This window comes from Mustelus asterias, chromosome 15, assembly GCF_964213995.1.
Source record: "Mustelus asterias chromosome 15, sMusAst1.hap1.1, whole genome shotgun sequence".
Taxonomy (NCBI): Eukaryota; Metazoa; Chordata; class Chondrichthyes; order Carcharhiniformes; family Triakidae; genus Mustelus; species Mustelus asterias.
The window spans coordinates 50,579,697-50,603,057 of record NC_135815.1 but is presented as its reverse complement, the minus strand read 5'-3'; the positions used below and the strand labels follow the sequence as shown (position 1 = coordinate 50,603,057).

General features: G+C 40.9%; 1 protein-coding gene across 1 annotated transcript in view; it reads left to right on the top strand.

Annotated features, from left to right (window-relative positions):
- Window positions 1–23,361, top strand: part of ccdc88ab (coiled-coil and HOOK domain protein 88ab) — a 266,369-nt gene that overhangs the window by 25,365 nt on the left and 217,643 nt on the right. The window contains exon 4 of the mRNA XM_078229887.1: window positions 14,106–14,175. Within this exon, the coding sequence (XP_078086013.1) occupies window positions 14,106–14,175 (70 nt within the window). The remainder of the gene's footprint in view (window positions 1–14,105; window positions 14,176–23,361) is intronic.

Here is a 23,361-nt window from a genome sequence, read left to right as displayed (position 1 = left end):
TTGAGTTTTGGTAAAACACAGACAAGGAAATGTAAATTCCACAAGTGGTTTTGTTTCAGCATGTCCATTCCAGAGATGGCACCCCACCAATGGTCATTTAATTAAGAACTCCCTGGAAACCTGAGGTCACCTGACTCTTGGTGGCCAGCTTAGCAGCTGCTGATTTTGTCTTTTGTCAACCTGTGGTTTTCAACAATTAAATACATTAGATCATTTCAATATAAAGCATGGCTTCACAATGAGTATAATGTGGGAAAATTAGAAGGTTGTTCTCTTTGGTAGGAAGATTGTATAAGTCAGAATATTATGAAAATGGAGAGAGACTGCAGAATGCTGGAGCACCATGATCTGGATATCCTTGTACATGAATCACAAAAAGCTAATATATAGGTCAAGCAAGTATTAGGAAGACAAATTGAAAGTTGGCCTTGTTTTAAGGGGTGTAGAGTATTTTAAGTGTTTTGAGTCTAACAGTAGAGAAGTCTTGCTGCACCTGTAGAGGGCATTGCTGAGACCATACCAAGAGTATTGCATGCAGTTTTAGTCTCCATCGAGACATGTCTGTTGATTTTATTTCATTTAGTTGCTAATATTTTAAAATATGGAAATGTAAAAAAAATGCAAGTTTTAGTTATTTTGGGCACTTTTCTATCCTGGGGAATACACAAATTAATGCACAGATAATAGTTCATCTGATATAATATGGATATCTGACATTGGAATGTAAAATACCTCTTCAGAGTATAAATGCTTAATCTGAGAATCATGTTTTATGTTTTCCGAAACAATGGTTCGCCCCATATTTGCTGCGGTGTGGATGGGGTCCATTTTGGTGCTATTATTTTGACTTGCCTCAAATTGATTTTAATTTACCCTCGATTTCTGACAAATTTTCAACCTGCAGGATAAGATCATCACCCTACAGAGTTGCAAAAACAGTAAAATCTAGATTTTGTGCATCTATTTATATTTTAGTAGAATTTTCAAGCCTGCACACATTTTCTGTCTACAAAGTTTTGTCTTTTGTCACAGTTGTATATCATTTCTTTCTAGTATTTCATATTTATAGGAAACCTCTGTCAGCTGCCTCCTGCCATTGTAATTATAGCAACTAGCTATTGAATATTAATTTATTTTTTTCTCTAGACTTTAAATAAATATGTCTTGATTTTTCTGCTCCCAAGGTGCGCAATGTGATGTTGTTTATCTTATCCCAAATCTGACATCTTTGACATCTGTGTACACTGAGTGCAATAATGTGATATGCATCTGGAGCTCTAATTCTCGGCAGCAAAATTTTGAGAAGGTTATAACTTGAGGTAATTGTAACTTCAACGAATTTGAGGGAGTACTTCTCATACCTTTAGCAGCTGATCTGTGGTGCCAAAGAAGTGTTATTCATAAAGGCATAGTGACAAATTTTAAAAGACTTTTACACTTATTGGAGAGCACTTCGATTACTGGCCACATGAGCATTAGCTTGAAGTACTTCATTGAGCACATCCAATCAGCAAAATATAAGCATTTATTGTTTATCATAGCAAAGCCAAGTTGGAAGGTAAATTACAGTTGTAAGCCACCATAAAGGAGTCAGTGTTTGAGAGCAGAGCAAGATGTACTGTGATAGATCAGCTTTGAGGAATATTAAAGAATGTACTTTTTAAAAAAAGGTCTCCAATAACTTGGAAGATTTCTCCATATAATTTAGTTTCTTTCTTCATTATTACATGTGCATTATTCATAGCTATATTATGATAATATGCTATAATTAAATACTAAAATCTAACTTATTTAAAATATTATAAGCCCATTAATCCCAATACTCTACTTGGAGATGAGGTAGTTGCAAAACAGCTGACAGTCATGATAAAGTAGATTCACTGTCGGATGGTATTTGTTCTTGATGCCTTTTGTCTAAATGCATTTTGTAGTTGCATTTACTATATTCAAGTAAAATATAAATAGATGCACAAAATCTAGATTTCACAGGACTGGAATACACTGCTTTTGCAACTCTGTAGGGTGATGATCTTATCCTGCAGGTTGAAAATTTGTCAGAAATTGAGGGTAAATTAAAATCAGAATTTGAGGCAAGTCAAAATAATAGCACCAAAATGGACCCCATCCACACCGCAGCAAATATGGGAAGAACCATTGTTTCAGAAAACATAAAACACGATTATAGGATTAAGCATATACACTCTGAAGAGGTCTTTTACATTCCAATGTTAGATATCTGTTTTTGAGGCGAGCTGTTGCTGCCCTCGCACTTTTACAAAATCAAGAGTGCGCTGATTGTTTCAGTTGTTTCAGACAGAACATTTTTGATAGTGTTTCAGTTTTCAGTGACAAGTGGTAATGGAAGGATCCTAATAGGGTGGCCACACCCACCAGAAATGTTTCAAGGAGGGACTAACAATGTTAAAAATTCAGGTCCCTTTAAGAATAAACCAGGATTAGCTTCAGACTGAATTGAAGTTTGTATTTAAAAGTTGGGTTCTTCCTCCAGGGGAGGGAATTGCTGATGGACAGGGAAAAGATCCAGAAGGAAAGAGTGGAAACTGGTGTTTGTACTGAACTAAAGTATAACGAAACAGTTGTGACCCACAGAATTTCTTTTTGCTGCCTGATTCGATAGATCCCCCCGCCTGTAAAACATGATAACAGAGGATTGACCTTTATCTCTTCAGGTGGAAAGATAAAGAAAATAGAAAGCAATCCCTGTTTCTTGACAAAAGCAAACCACCCAGCAGCTTTTAAGGTGAATTGGCTGAGTAATGCTGTAGGATCACAAATTACACTTGCCCACCAGTCTTTTTGGCATTGGAACCTAACGAACAATGGAAGAATGAGGTGGAAATGTAGACTTTGATCACTTCTGTAGCCAAGAGGAAGTAAGGTATGGCTTTAACTTTACCAAGAAGAAGTAAGATTGGAAATAAAGTATTTTGGGATTTGAATGTAACTGACTTAGATACCGAAGAGGGATTGCTAATTCTAATATAATTTATAGACAAAATTTACAAAAAATGATGTTGGATGCCGACGAGGTGTGGCTACTATTGATGAGTTTAAGAAAATGGACGATCAGCCCATTGAAAAAATGTATTGTGGATTTTCAGAGGTAATGTAAAAGACTAAAGAAATCAATCTAGAAATTCTGGAGTCTGTATTTGCATTCAAACTATTAGATTGTGCATAAATCTCTCACATGGATAGACTTTTGATTTTGATAGGTTCAGTGTCGTGAAAAATGACCGCTACTCTGAAATAATTTTAGGAGAAGCTATTGTTTCCAGCTACCTTGGCGAGAGATATTGGAAATTCTGCAGTGATACGGAGAATGGAGGATTCCATGATTACTGACTCTTAAAATTTGGCAGGGGACTAGTTGCAAGCGCTTGTACAAAAAAGATGGGTCGTACTTCTAATGGATTCATTGATCAAGGCGAAAAGTGAGGCTGGGATGAAAGCCAACAGTGAATGGATCCCAGAAATAGTTTTATTTAGAGCCACCTGTGCCATTTCTAACTCTGATGTATGGGCAGTGCATGCATAAAATTCCTTAGATGTTTGGAAGTATCATACCAATTAGTGTACACCTGGAATCCAAAATTGCCGTCAGCACTAAATGACAGTCCTCCAGCACTAAAGAGCACGACTAGTAGCTCTACTTTCACTACTCATTTGACTATGCTGCATGCTGGCAGAAAAACGTTAATCAGAGTTGAAGCATCAGAAAAAATTAGGAGACCTTGAAGTTATATGAGACCGTCTGGGCAGATTTCTGTTCTGGTGACCTGGTTTATTATGAGCACGATTGTTCTTTGAATTGAATGTTACATAGATAACTGATCTTTGTGAGATAACTGATCTTTTTGGGAGAATGTACATCTTACAAAAATGAGCAAAGGCTTGGGACAGACACAGCCAGTTTAAAGTAGATGTTGGAGAGGAAAGAAATCTCCAAGCTCAGTTGGTTAGATACTAGTCATCAGTTATCAGATTGCTTCAGTAAGAGGAATGCCTCTACAGAATTATTTTAATGTTCTAGAAGAAGTCTTATTGTAAAGGCAGAGAATCTGAAATTAGTTATTTTTTTCTTCTGTATTTATACTTGTACTTTTGTCTAAATATATTCTTTTAAAGAAAGGGAATTTGACAATGTTAGAAATGCCCACCCCTTAAAGAGAGAACCAGGTCTAGCTTCAGTGTAAATTGAGAGCAGGTGATGCTTAGTGAATGAAGCTTGGTTTTTTCCCCCAGTGGGGGAATTGCTTCTGGGCAGGGAGAGGATCCAGAAGGAAAGAGTAGAAACTGTTTTTTGTACTGAACTAAAGTACAACAAAACAGTTGTGAACCACAGAATGTCTTCTGCCTGATTCAATAAATGAATATCTGTCTGTAAAACAGAGACACCCCTTGAATTTTAGGAAAGCGTGGGTGGCTCACTTTTTTAAAAATCCACCCAAATAGTAGGCAGGTACAGTTTAATAGACTGCAATTGGTTGTAATTAAAACTTCTGAATTTAAATTTTGATATAAAGTTCCAAAAAGTAATTTGAGATTTACTGACCGAGAAAGTTTTGTGTAAAGAATAATAGCACAAAATGCGATGTCAGTGAGTTGATAATCTCAGATGTGGATATGTTAACAAGGCTACATGTTCCAAATGAGTTACATTTGTGTCATAGGTATATTATTCAATACAGGTATATGCTAAATCTCTGAAGTATATATAGCACAGCATTAGGTGCTGTACATTCACTGCCACACTTTTGCACTTGATCGTTTTCTTTGGAACACATAATGTTATTCTTCAGTCTGCCGGAATATAGTTGTGTGCAAGTTGGCTGGCACAATGGACTTAATTCTTCTGAGTTGGTCTAAAGGATTGAGCCGATGGAAGCACATTTAATATTTATTTAGTGTTAACAATGCATTGTGTTTTCATTTTTTAAAAGCCCAACAGTTGGGGGTGGTTTTGGGATCATGGAGGAAAAAAAACACTTCCAGCCTGCACCATTGTGACTGCTGGAGTTTTGAGGTCTGACTAAATGGAAGCTTGTGTTAAATGCATTTAATTTAATAGATTCAGTTTCACGAACAAGTTATTGAAGTGTTTTGTAATTATGTAACCTAAGTTTAGCATAATCCCTAATAATGTTCGAAGAGCTTTGGCTAAAAGGGACATTTATTTGTTAAAATAATGTACCCAATTTAGACATGGAGATTGGAATGCAATCTGTTGCACATGATGTAGTAAATGCTGCTAACTTGTAAGAATTTTTTTTCAAGAATGTAAAGGTTTTGCCTTTAGTTCCTTGGATATCCCATCACTATATAATGCCAAATGTGTTAATAGTTTTGCTTAAAGTTTCAACTTTCAACTCCACTTAAAATAAACTGCCAGAAGGATTATTTTGGAATTTTTAAAAAATCAACAACTTAACATAAGTCACTCACTGCTGACATGCATACAACACTAAAGAATTTGTAGTATTGAAAGTGGCACATTATTCACCCCTAATTTCTGTTCCTATGGGATCTATTTTCCTTACAACCATTTGACTTAATTCAGTCCCATCAAGTAGGTAGTTTCAATATGGTAAAATATTAAAAATATTGCATTTGTCATTCTTGTCTCAAAGTTTTTTGGTGTGAGGATTTTTGTGCAAATCTTTTGTTACAACATTCAAAAGCAACAACAGTAAAGCGAATTTGGTGAGGTGCTGCAATATAGACCTTCCACTGGATAGCACAGTAGTGGTTCCTCTTTTCCAGTCATTCTTGCTTCCAAAGTGCTCTATTTGCTCTGTTTTGATGCAGACTTTCACTTGTCAGTTCAAGTAAATTTGCCAGTTTTACAAACTGATATTTTAAGTTTTTTTTCTTGTGTTCAAATTATTATTGTACAACTTTATTCTGTTTTGATCTTGGTATAAATTTTAGGACTATCATGTTACCCATTGGCTGCACTAAAGTAATTTTCCCCCTTTTTAAGCCTAAATAAACAAGTTGCAGATTCTGAATTAAATTAATCCTTGCCTTTAACGAACTGGTTGCAGTCAACTTTGAAATTTCCCAGGCCCAATCAGATATTAATAGCTGCCCCAATGTTGTGACTCTGATAGAATTCCCAGCCACCTTTTTTAAAATCATTTTTTGTGTGCTGTTTGGATGTTTTTTCGCTTCAGATAATCATAAATTCCCTTTTGAATACCATAACTGAATCTGCCTCCACCACACTCTCGGCCAGTGCATTCCAGATTCCAACCTGTGTAAGATCACTGTATTTTAAAAAAAACTTTTCTTGAGGTACTTTGGGCCCAGATGGTTCTTTGTCAAGCCACCTTAAATCTGTGTCCTCTGTTCCCGTTGGCCGAAGGGTTAAGAGCCAGTTTCTGCTTAATCTGCTTTGTCCGGATCCCTCATTATTCTGAATGACTCCACCAGATCTCCTCTCAACCTTTGCCGCTTCTCAGGGGCAACATCACTGGCTTCTCCGACTGATGCAGTAACTGAAGTCCCTCACCCTGGAACCATTTGTTAATCTTCTCTGCACCCTCTTTAATGGAATATGTTATATCTTTGCATAGGTGTGGCACACTACTTCATTTGGGGCAAAACCAGTGTTTTATAAAGGTTTCATCAAAGCTGCCTTCCTTTTTATTCTTTGTCTTTTGTTTGTAAAGCCCCGGATCTCATTTGCCTCAGTAACTGCTTTCTCAATCTGCTCTATCAATGATTTTTGTACAAATACTCCAGGTCCCTCTGCCCCTCCACCCTTTTTAGAATTGTATCCTTTCATATTGCCTTTCCTTGTTCCTCTAGCCAAGTGTATCACTTTCACACTGCACATTAAATTGCACCTGCCACATGTCCACTCATTCCACCAGCCTGCCCATGTTTTCTTGAAGTCTCTCACTATCCTCCTCCTAGTTCACAATACTTCCAAGTTTTGTGCTATCTGTAAATTTTGAAATTGTGCCCTTCATTCCAAGTCTAGGCCATTAGTACATCAAGAAAAAGACTGTCCTAATACTGACCCATTGGGAATTTACTCTATGCCTGCCTCCAGTTCAAAAGAGGTTCACTCAACCATGTTAATGTCAATGCTACCATTGTCCTTTAACTTTGCTGGCAATCCTTTTATATGATATGGTGTAAACTAACCCATCACATCACTCATCAACCCTGCCCAAAAATGAAACACAGTTAAACAATATTTTCTCTTTAATCTAGTTTGGTCATTACTTTTGTCCTGGATACTATTTCTACAAGCTTTCCCACCACTGAGCTTAAGCTGGTAGTTCTTGGGTTTTTCCGTGCACCATGAACAAGGGTGTAACATTTGCAATTCTCTAGTTCTCAGGCACCACCCCTGTATCTACAGAGGATAGGAAGATTATGGCCACTGCCTCTGCAATTTTTAGCGTTATTTCTTGCAGTATCTTTGGATACTTCCCATCCGGTCCTGGTGACAAATTCAGACAGCGTTTCTACTTCGCTATGACTTTGGCACCATTTTCCTCCTTGGCAAACCAGCTGTGATGACCCTCATGAGGTCAGTGGGGAATTTTTTTTTACTCATTCATTCTTGGGACATGGACGTCACTGCCTGGCCAGCATTTATTACCCATCAATCACTGATCTCCCTGTGGCGTTCGTTGAGTATGAGTTCCACTGGTAACAGGCAGTGGCCTGCCTATCTTGAATTCATTGCCTGAAACTCTTATGAAGCAGGCCCAGAGCTAAACCTACTGAACAGTAGTCCCAGGCAGAGACTAGTCTACGTACCCCACAGTAGTGGTTTTACTTTGCATTATGTAATAAACTAATGCTCCTTTCCATTCGGGGTTCTTGTGTCATTATACCAGCCAACCTCTACGACCATGCTTAAATCCCCCCTTTTTTCAGTCCCTAATCAGCTCCACTCCTCCTTATAGAATTATTGAGTCATTATGACACAGGGAGGCGATTTGACCCATCAAGTCCATGCAAACTCTCTATAGAGCAATCCAATCAGTATCATTTTCCCCTGCTGTACTCATGTAATCCTATAAATTTATTTCTTGCAAGTGCTAATCCAATGTGCTTTTAAAATCGTTCATCATCTCCACTTCCACCACTCTTGTCGGCAGTAAATTCCAGGGCATTGCCATTTGCTGCATTAAAATAAAAGTTCTTCCTCCTGTCCTCAAATTTTATACCTTAAATCTGTGTACCCTAATCTAGTCCTTGTACCGGCAGCTGCTTTTCTTGTCTATCTCCTTTTAACTTGTCATAATATTGTATCAAATCTTCTCTGAATCTCCTTTGATCCAAGAAGAACAATCCCAGCTTCTCCAACCTCACTTACTTTGTTGTTAAAATCCTTCCTTTAAGGGACCATTTTGATAAATATCTGCTGCACACACTCAATAGGATCTTGCCTCCTTCCTATAGTGGGATGGGGAGAATTGGAAGCAGAGCTTCAGATGTGCCCGAACTATAGCTTTAAACACGCAAAGTATTACTTCCTTGCTTTTGTACTCAATAGTTCTATTTTTGAAGCTTGCAATCCTATACTTTGCTTACCATTCTCTCATTATGTTCTATCGCATTCAAAGATCTGTGCATGTGAACCCTCTATGTACATTCTTTAGAACTGTGGAATTTAGTTTAAAGGTTTTCTCCATTACTTCTCCCAAGATGCATCACATCACACTTTTTTGTATTGAATTCCATTTGCTACCAGTCTGGGTATCCCAATATCCATGATGTGGAGATGCCGGTGTTGGACTGGAGTAAGCACAGTAAGAAGTCTCACAACACCAGGTTAAAGTCCAACAGGTTTATTTGGTAGCACAAGCTTTCGGAGCACTGCCCCTTCATCAGGTGAGTGGGAGTTGTGTTCACAAACAGGGCATATATAGACACACACAATTTACAAGATAATGGTTGTAATGCGAGTCTTTACAGGTAATCAAGTCTTAAAGGTACAGACAGTGTGGGTGGAGAGAGGGTTAAGCACAGGTTAAAGAGATGTGTATTGTCTCCAGCCAGGACAGTTAGTGAGATTTGCAAGCGCAGGCAAGTCGAGGGGGTTACAGATAGGGTGACATGAACCCAAGATCCTGGTTGAGGCTGTCCTCGTGTGCAAAAACTGATAGAGATGTGTGTGGAACTTGGCTAAGTGCCTGATGACCCCTCCCCGATTATGTTTCCTCGTTTTGTCTTCTACCGCTTTGCTGATGACTATGAGTACACCAAGGCCACATAGGGTTTATGAGCAGGATATACCTGGGCTACTTTATGTAGTTCAACAGCTTTGCTAGAAATGTGACTTGTTCTAAAGTCTTTAGCACTACAGATGGGATGTTGTATTGCTGAATCCACTGCCTAGCTGTTTAATATCGCATGAGTGAATCTAATTGACAGAAAACTGACATCTGAAATAGGGAGGACATCAGGAGGAAACAGAGATGGATCATCCACCCGAGTCTGTTGACTGAAGATGGTTGCCAGTGCTTCAAAGTCATATTTTCCACTGATGTGCTAGGCTTTGCTATCATTGAAGATGGGATGTTTATGGGGCTGCTTCCTCCCATTAATTGTTCAATTGCCGACTAGCATTCATGACGGTATGTGGCAGGCTTTTGTTCCGAACTGTTGGATGTTATTGCTCGCCTCTGTCTATAATACGTTGTTTCGTCTGTTTAATATATTTGTAGTCTTGTGTAGTTTAACCAGGTTGGTAGTTCATTTTTATGCCTTGTGCTGCTCCTGCTGAAAGTCTCATTGATCTTGATGGGGATGATTGAGTGAGGGATATGCCAGGCCTTGAGGTTACAGATTGTGATGAAAGACAATTCTGTTGCTACTGATGGTCTATAGTACCTCATCAGTGCCCAGTTTTAAGGTGCTAGATCTGTTTGAATCCATCCCATTTTGCACAATTATAGTGCCACACAGCATGATGGAGCATGCCGTCTGTGAATTTGGGTCTTTACCTCCTTTAGGGCTACGCTGTAGTCTCCACGACTGGATGGATGCATCTGCAACAGGTAGATTGATGAGGATGTGGTCAGGTAGGTTTTTCCCACTTGTTAGTTCTCTTGTCACCTGCCACAACCAATTTTGACAGATGTATCCTTCTGGACTCGGCATCGTAAGTCATGGTGGTTTTAAAAGTCCCTAAGTAAATTTGTGCTCTTGCTACCGTTCGTACTTCTTCCAAGTGACGTTCAACATGGAGTACTGATTTCATCTGAGGGAGGGCAGTAGTTGGGAATGGAAAAGGCTGGCATTTGTGCTTTAACAACCATGGGATGCTCCAAAGTGCTGTGCTGCAATTAAGTACTTTTGAAGTGTAGTCAAACTTTAGTAATGTAGGAAATGTAGTAGCCACTTTGTACACAAGTCCCTACACTGGCTAGATAATGTATTTATATGATAATTGAGGGATAAACATTGGCCAGATCACTGGATTACTCCTTGCTCTTATTCAAAATAGTACCATGAGGTATTTTGCATTCACTTGAGCAGACAGGGCCTTGGTTTACATCTCATTTGCATAACAGTACCTTTGACAGTGTAGCACTCTTAGTAGTGCACTGTGTTACCTGATTTTTGTGCTCATGTCCTGGAGTTAGACTTTGAACTTGCAACAGACAAGAACGCAACCAACTAAGGCACAGCTGACAGGAGGTCCTTGCCCATGTTTGACTTGTTGCCTTGAGACTTAATGGGGTCCAGATTCAGTATTGAACTCCCTCCCTCCACTGTGCCTTCATCTCTTGTTGGGTCTTTCTTGCTGGTGGGGCAAGATAACAAGAAATGGTGAGGAGCAATCTGCAGCATTATCTGAAAGGTATAGTTCTGTGAATATGACAGGCTGTTGCTTGACATGTATGTGGGACTGATATCTAATTTTTGTCACAAATCCCCAGTGGGGATTTACAGTGTGCCTTTGACTGTCTAACTTAAGTTGATGACAGCTGCTTTGGTCTTGCTCTTCAGCATTTTTGTAGCAGTTTGATACAGCTGACTGACTTCTTGGGTCATTTAGGAGGAAAGTTAAGACTCAGCCACAATGTAGTACATCATTTGGCTATAATATCCTTTGACTAATAACGATCCTAAACTGAACACTATTCTAACTGGCTTAGTCAATCCTCTTGTGCTTGTTTTGTATGTAATCGTCTTCAGCGTTGTTTTCTCACAGTCATCGTCTGCAACAATATCACCTGTTGCCTGGACAGATCATAAAAAGTAAAAACTACCCAAAATATAGGGGCAAAAGTCAATGGGACTGGGGTGAAAAGAGGTTTGGTAGAATGCAGTTTCAATTCATTTCAGACTGGGAGCTGACTGATGAATCCCAGGAATTAAAATATCTTTAGTTTGAAATTAATGCCAAATGATAATTTTGCATTTACCCCATAAGTTGACTCAATTCCAGTTTTATTATGTCAAACTGATTCCACTAATCTATTCTGATGAAGTTATTGAAGGGATAGGAATCAAACTCATTATTTGAGTTTTGAAATCTAATCAGTTTAATCAACACATCTAGCTTTCCATAATCATGTGACTGTCTTGGCAATTGCAAATAAAGGGCAGGATGCAGGTACCCTGGCAGACTGCATGCACAGGAAAAAAAGAATTGTCCAGCATGGGGAAAGCAGTGTTTTAAGAATCAAAAGCTGATACAGATAGCCACTGGTGAGATATTACTAGGTGAGTCTGCTAAAGAATTATACAGGATCAACAAGTTGGTTTGGTCAAGTCGAAAGGGAACAAATGCTTTGTGACTGTTACTCTCCCTTTGCGACCATTGTGGTATCAAAAAATGCCAAATAGACACAGGTGCACCATGCAACATAATGCTCTTTGCAGATCTGTGTGAAGTGATTCAATATGGAGATCCAAAAATTAAGTCCCCAAAGTAAGATTGAAGTTATATGAGGATATGATGCTCGTAGTGAGGGGACAAATTTGTCTGACGACCTAATGCAATTGCAAGAAAGAAGATCTCTCATTTCGGGGGGGCGGGGAGAGAATGTCAATATACTGGGAGATCGGTGAATGACCAATGGCCCCCCCCTGAGCTCTCTGCTGCCGGCCTTTCCAGCTGGTTGAGGTTTACCACCACTCACCTCCATGTCCTCTATATTGTATAGAGTGCCTTAAATAACCGAGAATCAGCTCGCCCAAAAATGAGCGAGTTTGACACTTATGGCACAATTTTCCCAAAATAATTCTATGGGGTAAATTTTCCAGTCCCACCCACCATGGGAATCATCGCAAGTAGGGCAAAAATTTAGTGGACTGTTTAAAGGTCCGTTGACCTCGGGCAAGAATTTTTGGTCTCTGGGCGGGCACAACCAGAAAATTCCGCCAGGAGTGTGTAATGTATGTGCAGTAACTGACTAGTTGAACAAACAATTTTGCATGAGAACAGTGGGTGTATAGCGGATAACACTGGGTAACACTCAGTCTCCCAGGATCGTGCATGCAAATGTCTTTTGTTCACTGGAAAAAACCCACCATCACCCTTTTCCAATATGAAAATGGGATGTTTGGAACCAGTCTGACACATCTAGCTTTCTGTGGATATGTGACTATACCATGGGGCTGCCTCTGGAAACAGACATCTTAAGGGCAGATGAATAAAGGCACTTGCTGAGACAAAACACTAATTGAAGGCTGCTGTCCTTGCACATGAAACTCCCATGGCATGTGATTTTTCCCTTTAAAGCTGAACAAGTACACAGCATTACAAGAAAAAAAAGGAAGCTTGGACTGCTGATATCGGAAAGCACTGAAGCATCTTTAATACTAAGACTTCTGCTTCATTATACCTCTGATATTTGGCTTCTCCTGCAGCTGTTTTAAGACCTCAGTAGGTGGCATTTTAGCTGCCTCTATTATAGGCTTAACCATTTTCTTGTCTAATGATGCTGGCAACCTGATGTTAAATGAACAATGGTGTTTCCATTAGATTGAAACTGCTTGTGGAGGAAAGGACATAGAGAAAATCGTGAGATTAGTGGCATCAGATAGTGGAGATTATGGGGTGGAAGAAGTTTGTTGAATGATGATGATGGGTATATAATTTTCTTTTGAGGGAAAATTGCTGGAAAACAAAAAGCAGCCTGGTAAATGAGAGGGCGGTATGCTATTTAGATGCATTTAGTTTCCTGTAGAATGTCAGTAAAATTAAACCATAGAAGTTAAATACAATTTCTTCACTTGTGCAAAATTGGAATTCTGAATAGTTCACATTTTCACGAATGCTGCTTTGTCTGGTTTTAAAAAAAAATTACTGATTAATTGTTATTTGGTTGATGTCACCAGTTGTTCCAACAATGAACTTTGTTGAATTGCCCTGTACATAAATTTTGGCTATTAAAACATACATTCGTATGTTTGTATGTGCTCTTTTATTTTCTACTATTTGTTACATTTATGGATTTAAAAGTATACTTCCATCAGATCTGGTGCCTCCCCTAGTATCTTGTCAAAGTAGCAACCTTCCTTGAAGGATGGGAATTGAATGTTATGGATTACACCAGGTCCTTTTACCAACGCCAAGCTATTTGCTTATACCAGAGGCTCAATAAAGATCAATTTGAAGAGTAAACATGATATTTGTTCTTTTGCATCCTATAAGTCTAATGTAATTACACAACTTTGAGTTTAAATCTGCCACTGCTAACCTCACCACCCCCCACCCTCCCACCCAGACATCAACACTTCTAAACTCTCACCATTTAAGAAATATACTGTACCTCTGTTTCTCCTGTCAATGTGGATAACTTCTTATTCCCACTTTATTCCATCTGCCTTGTTCACCATCCATATAACTGATTTGTATCCGGACTAAATGTAATTTTTCCAAGTTTGCAGATGACACAAAACTAGGTGAGAATGTGTGTTGTGAGAATGACACAGGAGTTTCCTGGGATTCTGTCATGTTATGACCACTTTCCCCTAAAGGTTCTTTTATTTCTCATTGCGTAGTACTAGATCTGAAATTGTTCTAGAAACCATCTTGTTTGCTTTTTTTTACTTATTAAATGTATTATATGGATTAAAACTTTTGTTAAAACTTACAGGAGACACTACAACAGCTAATTATGATGCCTCTTCCAAATGTTCTTCTTCTGGGCCGTACCCCTCTCTCAGGTAGGTTATTCGATTATATATAATGTATATGATGTATTTCAATCGCATGATATACGAAAAAGTAAATGTGATTTAAAGGGCAACTTCAACCAGCTGTAAATCTGGACAGAGCCCATAATACATGTGGCAATTGTCAATATTTGCAACTGGTTGCAGAAACAGCTGGCAATCGGATGTCACCCCTGGATGGATTTTCCTCATTTGCATTAACAGATCTGCTTGGTAAGTCAGACTAGAGTGCCTGAGACTCACTGTTTTTCATGTTAGCACATTAACAGATGATATAGTTACATCCTGACTAACTCCTTTCCCCACAAGGTTCGAGTTATTTTGTATTCTCAGGCTGCTTGCTGATGTGCAAGACATGCCTGTCATGTTAAAAGATTCCTGAGGCATAAGGAGGCAAGTCTGATTTGTTAGATTTAGTTCTTCAGAGTCTGTGGTCATCCAAATATAAAATTGAATTATGAAAACTCCTGTTAGTTAGTGAACTATGCAAACTTATTTTAAAAGAGCATTTCTAACTATCTGAACTGATTTGATCTTTGTTTTCTAAGTAATGCATTTTGCTGTTTTAGTGTGTCTATGCAGTATTCTCTCAAGTACAGCAGTTAGTTTCAATCTCGCATTTGGTGTTGTGTACATGATGCCTTTCAAGAGAGATGAGCGAGTATCTTGTGATATTTGCATTAAGTGCCATAATTAAGAATCGAGCATCAGGAGTGAGCCATTTAGCTCCTTAAGCCTTTTCTGTCATTCAGTTAGATCATGACTAATTTGTGCATCACTTCTACTGACTCAACTTTAACAAATCAAGATACTAACTGATGTTTTTAGAGCATTAGATCAGAACGTCAGCTAGTTGAATGCTTGACTGTGTTTGACTATTGTAAATTGGAGTCCTGTGCTAGCTGACAGCCTCCTGACTTTGCGAGGTATACGTGAGTTTAATTTTCATTCAAAGTAATAAAATGGCAAAGTGCATATGAGTAATATGCTTTCCGTCATGAAAGGTAGAAACTGATTTATCTCGCAATTCATTCATGAAAAGTTTTGCTTTCTATCAGATGGGAAGTCAGAAATGCAGAGATAACTGGCATTGTCGCCTAATCTGAAATTGGCACAGACTTGGACTCGAGATTTCTGGTTTTTGCGTGTCTGTACCAGGAATGTGAATGTAGAATTCAGTATAAAATTGTTTAAGTTTAATACGAGAATCGAGGTTAGAATTTTTACCTGTCCCTCCTTTATTAATTTTTATAGTCTTTAAATTATTCCATTTTATAGGAAATAAAGTATAGATTAATGTATCCCTGTTTAATCTGATCATTATCTTTCAAACTACAGTTGTACCTTTTAGGTTATGCACAGTAATTGTTTTATATCTGCATATGTTACTTTTATTTACAGGACGGCACGGTGGCAGAGTGGTTAGCACTGCTGCCTCACGGCGCCAGGGACCCGGGTTCGATTCCCAGCATGGGTCACTGTCTGTGTGGAGTTTTCACGTTCTCTCCATGTCTATGTAGGTTTCCTCCGGGTGCTCTGGTTTCCTCCCACAGTCTGAAAGATGTGCTGGTTAGGTGCATTGACCCGAACAGGCACCGGAGTGTGGCGACTAGGGGAATTTCACAGTAACTTCATGTAAGCCTTACTTGTGACAAATAAATAAATAAACTTTACTTTATTGGTTTTAAAAGCTGAGAACCAGGGCACAAAATAACCTTTTTCTTTCCTTCTCTGACTGTGCTCTATTGCATTTGATCTATCATTTTGTGTTAATTGTATGTGCATTTGGAACACTGTTGAAATTATTATATCACAGTATTCCAAAGTTGATTTTCATGCCTGGTGTAGATCAGGTGGTAATAGGGCTACAACATGGTTGGAGACAGTTGAGCTCTTTGACAAGGTAATTAATCTCCTGGACATGCTGTTGATGCCAGAGTGTACAGAGACACCTAAAATATTGGGAGTGACTATGGAGGCTGGCTGTCATGGGAGGCCATCACTGACTTGTGACCCATAAGCCTCAGTGACACTGTAGTCCTGAAGTTAACTCTTGAATAAATTTTTATGCATCCGGATATTTCCAGGGCTTTTCTGGAACTGTGTGTGGTCTTGCAGGCAGAAGCTTATTGCTGCATCAAGGAGGTGACAAATACCTTATTTAACAGGACCAGTGACTGTACAATGGACCAAACCCTGTCATCTGCTGGTTTCAGGGCCATCACAGAATTCGTCCAGATACAAGAGATCATTGATTCCACCCTGTGGCCATTGAGGATCCCTCAGCCAGTGGGCTTCATAAACAGGAAGTGAATCCATTGCATCAATCTTCAATTGGTCTGCAGCCACTGAAAACATGTCTTGCAGGTGTGTGCCCAGCTTTCTGAGGTCAATCCTGCTGCATATATAATTTGATAGTCCCTATTACAATGCTGTCCCCGCCCTGGCGTGCATTCAGGGATGGATCCTCTGGTTCACGGGTTGCCCTCTGACGACATGGCTGCTAACAGTGGTGAGAAACCCTCCTACTATAGCCAAGGAAAGGTACAAAAGCTGCTTTGGGTCAACCCATGCGACCATCTGTGAGGTCTCTGGTCTCCTTGAAATGAGATTCCATTGCCTTGATTTGTCCGAAAGAATGCTGCACGATGCCCCAGTGAGGGTCTCATTATAGTTGTCTGCTCTGCTCTACCGAACCTTGGGGTTGATTAGAGCACTGAATTTGTTGCCCGCCCCTATAATCCCAAAGCCCAGGTTCATACTCTGGGATGTGGTTCAAATCCCACCTCGGCAGCTGGTTGAATATACATTCATTAAGAAATCTTGAATATAAAGCTAATCTCAGAAATGGTGACTATGGTGACTAATATTGATTGTATTGAAAATCCATCTTGTTCATGAATGTCCTTTATCTACAAAATCCTTCCCTGATCTAGCCTACGTGTAACAACAGACATGTGACGATGTGGTTGACTCTTAACTGCCCCCTGAAATGGTCTAGCAAGCAACTAGTTTCAAAGACAGTTGGGGATGGACAAGAAACGCTGACTTTGCCAGAGATGCCCATCTCCCAGTGAAGAATAAAACCTAACACTTCAGAGCACAGGAGGCCTAGCATCAGAAGAATATGGATGAGCATTATTCCTCATCTGATGTGGAGGATGGGCAAAACAGGAATGTCAGGATGATGAAGCACTTGCACAGGAGACCAGGATAATTGAGGGTTGGCATAATTTATGCCTACTTCCTGCAATCATGATGCCCTTTCAGTGCCTGACTGAATTTTAAAAACTAACTTCCACTTTGGCCAGATATATCCTTATTATTTAACATGACTTGGGAACTCAGCATCTCCACGCACACTTCTCACATGTCTGAGTAGATGAAGAAATGTGGCCTGTCCCTACATGACACGAGTGGACTGCTACCGGAGTGATGCCCTGGCACTTCTTGAGCACTGGATAGTAAACTCTGCTGATTTGCTATCTGTTCTGCTGCTCCATATCTAGTTGTAATTGTGGCAGTGGCCAGAAGTCTGGTTAGTTCTGTTTGAGTGGTTCCTCTATGGTCTGGAGGTAGAGAAATGGGTATAGGATGGTGGCCTAGACCATGGGCTGCACCAGCTGTCACTGCTCAAAAACATTTTATGGGCTGGGAGCTGGCCTGCAGCAGCTGCTGCCTGAGCCAACCTCTGAGCCTGGTGTCCAGGTTAAATTGGCTGTCCAGCCTTGCTGCCGAAGTGGGCCTGTCTGTGGATCTTGTGTGTCTGGGAATAAGCTTGGCTCCTGCTCAAAGCTGGGCATCCTTGAGCAGCTGAAACATGAGCGCAAATAACCTGAGCCAGCTCTTTGTCTCCTCACCCTTGGCCTTGGCTGGTGTTTCCATCTTAGCAGCCTGTTTCCAGGGACCAACTTTGAGGCCCTGCCCGGGGACATCTTCCAGACTGGTCTCTTCCCCCTTGAACTCCAATAACCTGATCAAGGCGCTACTGCATGGAATCAATCACCTAACAGTTGAGTGGGTGGCAGTTTATTAAACACAGCCTTTACTTACCTATCTATAGTGATAGAATATCCTTATGATCATATATAATATTAAATAACCTTTCTCTCATGTGGAAACTAAAACCTAATACCTCAATGTAGCCTTGCAGAGCTTTGTTAGAATGCTTTATTCTTTCATGGCCAGCATGTATTCCAAAGAAGAGCCATATTGGACTCAAAATGTTAATTCTATTTCACTCTCCACAGGTGCTACCAGATCTGAGTTTTTCCAGCACTGTTTTTATTCCAACATCTATTGCCCTTGAGAAGGTGCTGGTGAGCAGTCATGTTGGCACCTGAGGGTTAGGTGAATGTCTCGCTGGCCTTTTTCCAAGGATAGATGCAGTGAGGTCGTCTCCTTTCATGGTGTAATTAGAACTAGAGGACAGTTTAAAAATGGGGTTTCCCATTTAAGATTGAGAAAGGAGGAATTTCTTCTCCTAGGTTCATTAGATTTGGAATTCACTTTCACAGAAAACAGTGGAGGCGGTCTCATTTAATATGTTCAAGTCAATGGTTTTGCAGTAAGGGGGATGGGGGTATGGTGGGAGTGACAAGGCAGGAAATGGAGTTAAAGTCACAATTGGATCAGCCATGATCTTATTGAATGGTGGAGCAGGCTTGATGAACCGAATAGTCTACTATTTCTTATGATCTTATTTCTTATTTTTCTTTCCACTGATTTCAGTGGAATCCACTCCATGAATTGTCTGACTGGATTTCTAATTTGTAAGATTGGTATTGATTTTAATGCCTGCAATGTTGAAATTAAAGTTTATTTATTAGTGTCACAAGTAGGCTTACATTAACGCTGCAATGAAGTTACTGTGAAAATCCCTTAGTCGCCACACTTCAGCGCCTGTTCGGGTACACGGAGGGAGAATTTAGCATGGCCAGTGCACCTAGCCAGCATGTCTTTCAGACTGTGGGAAGAAAGCAGAGCACTTTGAGGATACCCATGCAGACACAGGGAGCACAGGCAGTGACCCAAGCCAGGAATTGAACCTGGGTTCCTGGCACTGAGGCAGCAGTGCTGACCACTGTGCCAACGTGCCATCCCAACTACTTGTTTCCAGGAGTAATACATGCAGGGGGATTTGACTTATTAATGGCAACTATCAGAACCAGAGGGAAATCCTCTCTCAACCATGTGGATTGTATGACTTGTGACATAGAGGCAGCCAATACGGGACCATGTCGAATTATTTCTACCCACATTATTATGTGGGGCATGAAGGCAGGTTTTAAAATTTATTTATTAGTTGCTTACATTAACACTACAATGAAGTTAGTGTGAAAATCCCCGAATCCACCTGGCTCCTGTTTGGGTACACTGAGGGAGAATTTAACATGTTTTCCGGATTCTTAAGGGGGAGGGGAAACAGTCACAAGTCATGGTACACATTGGTACCAACGACATAGGTAAGAGAAGGGACAGGGATTTAAAACAGGAATTTTGGGAGCTGGGCTGGAAGCTGAGAGCCAAGACAAAACATGTGGTCATCTCTGGTACGTTACCGGTGCCACGTGATAGCGAGTTGAGGAACAGGGAGAGAATGCAGTTAAACATGTGGTTGCAGGGATGGTGTAGGAGGGAGGGTTTCAGATACGTGGATAATTGGAACACATTCTGGGGAAGGTGGGACCTGTACAAACAGGACGGAGTGCACCTGAACCAGAGGGGCACCAATATCCTGGGAGGGAAATTTGATACGGCTCTTCAGGGGGGTTTAAACTAATTTGTCAGGGGAGTGGGAAAAGGAGTTGTAGTCCAGAAGTCAGTGTTGAGGGTGGTGAGGTATTGGGGAAGGTATCAAGGTCAAGGGTGGGTACCGGTAGACAGGAAGGTGGGTTAAAGTGTGTCTACTTCAATGCAAGGAGCAGCCGGAACAAGGTAGATGAACTTGGGGCGTGGATTGGTACTTGGGACTACGATGTTGTGGCCATTACGGAGACGTGGGTAGAACAAGGACAGGAATGGTTGTTGGACATTCCGGGGTATAGATGTTTCACTAAGTGTAGGGAAGCTGGTAAAAGAGGTGGAGGAGTAGCATTGTTAATCAAGGATTGTTTAACGGCTGCGGAAAGGCACTTTGAGGGGGATCTGCACACTGAGGTAATATGGGCTGAAGTTAGAAATAGGAAAGGAGCGGTCACGTTGTTAGGAGTTTACTATAGGCCCCCAAATAGTAATAGAGATGTGGAGGAAGAAATTGCTAAGCAGATTATGGATATGTGTGGGGGTCACAGGGTAGTTGTCATGGGGGACTTTAACTTTCCAAATATTGATTGGAACCTTTGTAGGTCAAATAGTTCGGATGGGGCAGTTTATGTGCAGTGTGTGCAGGAGGGTTTCCTGACACAATATGTGGATAGGCCGACAAGAGGTGAGGCCACATTGGATTTGGTACTGGGAAATGAACCGGGCCAAGTGTTAGATTTGGTTGTGGGAGAGCACTTTGGAGATAGTGACCACAATTCGGTGTCTTTTGTTATTGCAATGGAGAGGGATAGGGCCGTATGGCAGGGCAAGGTTTACAATTGGGGGAGAGGTAATTATGATGCGATTAGGCAAGAATTAGGGGGCATAAGATGGGAACAGAAACTGTCATGGAAAGGCACTAATGAAAAGTGGAACTTTTTCAAGGAACAAATACTGGGTGTCCTTGATAGGTATGTCCCTGTCTGGCAGGGAGGAAATGGCCGAGTGAGGGAACCATGGTTCACGAAAGAGGTGGAATGTCTTGTGAAAAGGAAGAGGGAAGCTTATGTAGGGATGAGGAAACAAGGTTCAGATGGCTTGATTGAGGGTTACAAGTTAGCAAGGAACGAGCTGAAAAAGGGGCTTAGGAGAGCTAGGAGGGGACATGAGAAGTCCTTGGCGGGTCGGATCAAGGAAAACCCCAAGGCTTTTTACTCTTATGTGAGGAATAAAAGAATGACCAGGGTGAGGTTAGGGCCGGTCAAGGACAGTAGTGGGAACTTGTGTATGGAGTCAGTAGAGATAGGCGAGGTGATGAATGAATACTTTTCTTCAGTGTTCACCAAGGAGAGGGGCCATGCTTTTGAGGAAGAGAAGGTGTTACAGGCTAATAGGCTGGAGGAAATAGATGTTCGGAGGGAGGATGTCCTGGCAGTCTTGAATAAACTGAAGGTCGATAAGTCCCCTGGGCCTGATGAAATATATCCTAGGATTCTTTGGGAGGCAAGGGATGAGATTGCAGAGCCTTTGGCTTTGATCTTTGGGTCCTCGCTGTCCACAGGGATAGTGCCAGAGGACTGGAGAATGGCGAATGTTGTTCCTCTGTTTAAGAAAGGGAATAGAAATGACCCTGGTAATTATAGACCGGTTAGTCTTACTTCGGTGGTTGGTAAATTGATGGAAAAGGTCCTTGGGGATGGGATTTACGACCATTTAGAAAGATGTGGATTAATCCGGGATAGTCAGCACGGATTCGTGAAGGGCAAGTCGTGCCTCACAAATTTGATAGAATTTTTTGAGGAGGTAACGAAGTGTGTTGATGAAGGTAGGGCAGTTGATGTCATATACATGGATTTTAGTAAGGCATTTGATAAGGTCCCCCATGGTCGGCTTATGATGAAAGTAAGGAGGTGTGAGATAGAAGGAAAGTTGGCCGATTGGATAGGTAACTGGCTATCTGATCGAAGACAGAGGGTGGTGGTGGATGGAAAATTTTCGGACTGGAGGCAGGTTGCTAGCGGAGCGCCGCAGGGATCAGTGCTTGGTCCTTTGCTCTTTGTGATTTTTATTAATGACTTGGAGGAGGGGGCTGAAGGGTGGATCAGTAAATTTGCTGATGACACCAAGATTGGTGGAGTAGTGGATGAGGTGGAGGGCTGTTGTAGGCTGCAAAGAGACATAGATAGGATGCAAAGCTGGGCTGAAAAATGTCAGATGGAGTTTAACCCTGATAAATGTGAGGTGATTCATTTTGGTAGGACTAATTTAAATGTGGATTACAGGGTCAAAGGTAGGGTTCTGAAGACTGTGGAGGAACAGAGAGATCTTGGGGTCCATATCCACAGATCTCTAAAGGTTGCCATCAAGTGGATAGAGCTGTGAAGAAGGCCTATAGTGTGTTAGCTTTTATTGATGTGGAGCTTTTATTAATGGGGTTGGAGTTTAAGAGCCGTGGGGTTATGCTGCAACTGTACAGGACCTTGGTGAGACCACGTTTGGAATATTGTGTGCAGTTCTGGTCACCTCACTATAAGAAGGATGTGGAAGCGCTGGAAAGAGTGCAGAGGAGATTTACCAGGATGCTGCCTGGTTTGGAGGGTAGGTCTTATGAGGAAAGGTTGAGGGAGCTAGGGCTGTTCTCTCTGGAGCGGAGGAGGCTGAGGGGAAACTTAATAGAGGTTTATAAAATGAGGAAGGGGATAGATAGAGTGAACGTTCAAAGACTATTTCCTTGGGTGGATGGAGCTATTACAAGGGGGCATAACTATAGGGTTCATGGTGGGAGATATAGGAAGGATATCAGAGGTAGGTTCTTTACGCAGAGAGTGGTTGGGGTGTGGAATGGACTGCCTGCAGTGATAGTGGAGTCAGACACTTTAGGAACATTTAAGCGGTTATTGGATAGGCACATGGAGCACACCAGGATGATAGGGAGTGGGATAGCTTGATCTTGGTTTCAGATAAAGCTCGGCACAACATCGTGGGCCGAAGGGCCTGTTCTGTGCTGTACTGTTCTATGTTCTATGGCCTATGCGCCTAACCAGCATGTCTTTTTGACTGTGGGAGGAAACCGGAGTACCCAGAGGAAACCCACGCAGACGCAAAGAAGGTGTAGACTCTGCATAGACAGCGACCCAAGGCAGAATTCAAACCCAGGTTCCTGGCACTGTGAGACAGTAGTGCTAACCACTGTGCCAGAGTTTTGAGTTCAGGCTGGATGGTAAGAGATCACCTCATAGTTTGACTGTGAATCTGGAGCCTGCAGGTATATGAGTCAGTGTGCAGCAGCAAAAGCTGTAACCTTCCTGTACAGCTTCCTTTATTGTAAAATAAATTCAGGGTGGAATTTTCACAGAAAAATTCGAAGTGTTGAACTGGCGAGAAATGTTTTTTCAGCGAGCTGAGTTTTGTGAATTTATGGGACTCTGTGCA